Below are 3,987 nucleotides of genomic sequence, written 5' to 3' on the forward strand. Positions count from 1 at the left end.
GCATCATTTTATCATGACTTGACAGTACCTGAATGCATGAGAGCATTGGACTGACAGGGGAAACATAGTCAACTTTTTCCATTAACCAGACATCACAGATAACATGTAGTTTTGACCAGTGGCAGCCGAATGTACCCAAACTGTGTGTGAAATGATGTCACTGCCTCAAATCACCACACTGCACCACAAGGTACTCATACATGTTTATGTAAATGCTGCTTGCGCAGATATGCAGATCATTCCATAAACAAGTGATGCACAGTTGGCTCCACTTGAAAACATTCTGCATCAGAGAGATCAACACGGGCCGTTCTGAGTCAGGATGTCAAGGTCTCGAGCGTCACAGGAAGCTGCAGCAGGGTGACATGCATGCAGGAAGCCTCGTCTCTTCAGTCAGCCCCCACTATAAACAGCTGCGAAAACACAGCAGTCTTCATGGGAACAGAGCAGAGGAGGGAACGTGGTCATTGTGACTGATCAGCAGGCCTGAGTGGGAACTGAGCTCAGACATATGCAACAGATACCCGTGTGTGTGTGTGTGTGTGTGTGTGTGTGCAGACGGCAGAGGAGCACTTTTCATCCCGAACATTTGGAGTTTAGCAGTCGATCAGAGAAGGATCTGGTTCTGTTCTTGTGCAGAGTGTAATTTCTGGGTGAACATTTCTAACACAAACACTGGTGGAGGTGAGTATGATGATCTTTTTCTTGAAGGAAGTTTTCTCTCTTTCCTTTTTGTCCAATGACTTGACTTTCACCTCCTGAATATTGGTAAACTTACTGCCTCTTGTGCTATATGAAATATCAAAGACATTCATTTAGCAATTATCATACAAATGAATCAGTCGCTGGCTAAACTTCTTCTTCTGTTTTTACATTATTTCAAGCAGCTTTGTTAACTTTTGAAAAAGCAGTGTGCATCATAAGAACACAATCTTATCTTTTCATTAGTTGTATGTCCCATTCTCATGTGAACTAGACTTTATTCCTTGCTAACATGTTGCACGGAAATTTAACACAGGATATCAATGCCTCTTGTTGTGGTTAAACACTTTCCTGTACCTAGGTTTTGTTGCAAGGCTACAAAATAGTGTACCTGTAAGCTGTTTCACTCATATCAGTCATAATCTGATAACTGGTAGGATACAGAAATTACAAATGTGAAGGTTATGGAGCCCTTAAAGCATATTAATTATGACCCATCTCACTCCTTTTTTGCCTCTTTTTCAGCCATAAGAACCATTTCAGATCAGCAGGAGGCCAAAGAATATGGGGACCTGCCCCATCAGATGTCAATCCAACCGGACGATTCTGGAAAATCCACCTGAAACTGTAACACCAGGTATCACCAAGTCATCAACACATAAAATATGTATATCTCAAAAAAAAAAAGAAAAAAAAAAAGTGACAAACTGATCTTATTAAGTCACCTCCTTTTTCTGTGCAGCCCACCAGGACAGCATGATTGTATCCCTTTGTAACTACCCGTCCTTTGGCCGCACAGAATTGACCATGTGCATTGGGGAACAACTCACCATCTTATCAGAGTATGTGATGTGGCTCCTAATGTTTCACACTCACCTTTGATTTCACCTAGACAGATACAATTGGTCCTGACTGCTTATTTTCTCCAACAGTGACGGTGATTTTATGATAGTGCGATCCACAACCACAGGCTGTGAGAGCTACGTTCCCACCAACTACACCGCCAAGGTGACACACAGGTATGCATTAAGTCACAAGAACATGTATTAAGATGTCTGTCTCATCACTGTGTGTGTGTGTGAGAGAGAGAGAAAGCAGAGGAGCTGTACAGATGTGAAATGAAAGGTGGGGAGTTCCCTGTCGGGTAGGAGGAGTCTTGTGTAGGTGACCTGACCTCAGTGGAGACAGAGGTTTGGAACAAGACTTCAGTTCTCTCCAGTGACATGACATCAGTCTCTGCCTCCTGTAGTTTCAGTCCTCCTCCAGTGGGGAATGTGCTCTGATATGGTTCCACTGAATTTTCCAAACATGAAAACAACATCAAAATATCTTTTTTCTTTTTCTTTTTTGTCTGCGTGACGACACTGTCTTACTGTCCCAATGCGTCTTCTCTCTGTTCAGGTGGCTGTTCACAGGCATCAGCAGGTACAAAGCAATGGAGCTTCTCATGCAGCCTAACAACCCGAATGGAGCCTTCTTGATCCGAGAGTCAGAGACAAACAGAGGTTAGAGGGCTGTTTCCTTTTTCTTCTCATTGTCAGTTACATTATAAACATGTTGAATCCAAGCACAACATTGTAACCTCAGGATATAAAATGAGTAAAATATCATGTCAGCATTTTCATAATTTCTAATGCAGCTTTCATGATTTTAAGACAGTATATTCTAATGAGTTGGGCCACTAGATGGGCTTAATTTACATCAGAAACAACTGGAATTATGGTTTAAGAAGAAAAAGGAATATGAATCAATAAGGGGACAAATGACTCAACAGCCATGTGGTTGCAACTGCTGCATCTGTGTGTCATTTTGCTGTTCAGATTGTTACTCGCTGTCTGTCCTGAGGAGGAACAACCTCTCATACTTGGACTGTGTGAAGCACTACCGCATCTCTCACCTCGAAAATGGCTGGGTCTACATATCTCCAGGACTCACCTTCCCCTCCCTGCATCACCTGGTGGAACACTACTCAGGTCTGTGCTGAGGATGTGATTTGTTTCCTTGCCCGAGGCAACTCTAAAAGAGCCATATTAAAATGTTGCCTCCTTCCCCAGAGTCTGCAGATGGATTGTGCTGTCGGCTGACAGAGCCTTGCTTCATCCAGGGTTTTGACGGCGCAAGAGAAGCCAGGCCAATACCCACAACTGTCAGGAGGCCGACGATCAATTGGAAGGACATTAGCAGGTGTGGCAGACTCTCTGCAGCCTTGCCTCTACCGATGAATGCCACAAGATGTCACTCTATTACTTGTTGTGAAGTAGAGCATGAGCCCCTGGTGGCGTCCTGCTTAGAAAGCTGTCCGTATGAGGCTTATTATTTTCAGTTTTTGTTGAAACTATGATACAAACAGATCAATCAACTGGTTGGACTGTGGTTGTACTGTGTAACATCCAGGTTTTACTGTGTATCCTTCAGCAGATTATAGTCATTTAATACCACCCAACTCCTATACTGAATCCATGTTTAGGACATTGTGTCAAAAGTTTCCTTATTCAAGTCTTTGAAAATTCTCCTTTGTCCCCCCCAGGTCAGTGATCCTCAAGAGAAAGAGAACAGAATTAGACAACTCTCTGGTGAGTGAGGGGCTAAGGGAGGCCATCTCCTCCTACCTCCAAATGACGGACAGCGACAATCACAGCTGGGACACTTGAGAAAAAAATGCTGGATCAGTCTGAGAGAATGAATTCAGACAGAGTGCAGTCAGATACTGTCCTGTCTCATCTGCAGTTTGGGCAAGCCATTGGAAGAGGTCGTCTGTGCGCCCAAATGTAGTCTTTGTACACCACGCTGGAGTAGTGGGGGGTGGAGGCTGAGACACTACAATATTTGGAGCTGTGACATACTGTATGTCAACAAAAAGGCCGGTTTTTGTGTCCACAGCTGCACACAGTGGAGGTGTGAGCTGGAAACTGAATGTCAGTGAGACATTTGTTCTCATTTGGTTTCAGAAGTTGAATGTTTCCCTTAATTTATAACATCATATGTACTTGCTGTTTGAATGTAATAATGTGAATGATATTGGAATATGATTGCTGTCATGTTTATGTTATTGGAATCCAATAATGTATATAAGTTATGTGATAAATGAACAACACATACAAATATAACCACCTAAAAAGAGCCTGGCCTGTATTTTCTTGGTATGATAGTGAACATTATCATAATAAACAATAGATATATGTCATCGAAGCCGCTCGATTCTTGCAATGCGCAGCTCTGCCAGCAGGTGTCGCTTAATCACATCCATTAATTCATCAAAGCCTTCTACTTCCTGCCCCAACAGTC

General features: G+C 42.9%; 1 protein-coding gene across 1 annotated transcript; it reads left to right on the forward strand.

Annotated features, from left to right (window-relative positions):
* Positions 1–435: 435 nt before the first annotated feature.
* On the forward strand, positions 436–3,815 carry sla2a (Src like adaptor 2a). Its single transcript, XM_076748014.1, has 8 exons — positions 436–684; positions 1,228–1,339; positions 1,445–1,544; positions 1,635–1,721; positions 2,104–2,207; positions 2,523–2,675; positions 2,757–2,886; positions 3,230–3,815. The coding sequence occupies exons 2-8, from the start codon at positions 1,267–1,269 to the stop codon at positions 3,351–3,353; spliced, it is 771 nt and encodes a 256-aa protein (XP_076604129.1). The 5' UTR covers positions 436–684; positions 1,228–1,266; the 3' UTR covers positions 3,354–3,815.
* The last annotated feature ends 172 nt before the right edge of the window (positions 3,816–3,987 follow it).

This window comes from Chaetodon auriga, chromosome 2, assembly GCF_051107435.1.
Source record: "Chaetodon auriga isolate fChaAug3 chromosome 2, fChaAug3.hap1, whole genome shotgun sequence".
Taxonomy (NCBI): Eukaryota; Metazoa; Chordata; class Actinopteri; order Chaetodontiformes; family Chaetodontidae; genus Chaetodon; species Chaetodon auriga.

Coding starts and splice junctions, on each gene's coding strand:
- sla2a (XM_076748014.1), top strand. CDS start 1,267: ATGGGGACCTGCCCCATCAGATGTCAATCCAACCGGACGATTCTGGAA. Junction 1,340..1,444: donor ACCTGAAACTGTAACACCAG/GTATCACCAAGT, acceptor TTTTCTGTGCAG/CCCACCAGGACAGCATGATT. Junction 2,887..3,229: donor AATTGGAAGGACATTAGCAG/GTGTGGCAGACT, acceptor TGTCCCCCCCAG/GTCAGTGATCCTCAAGAGAA.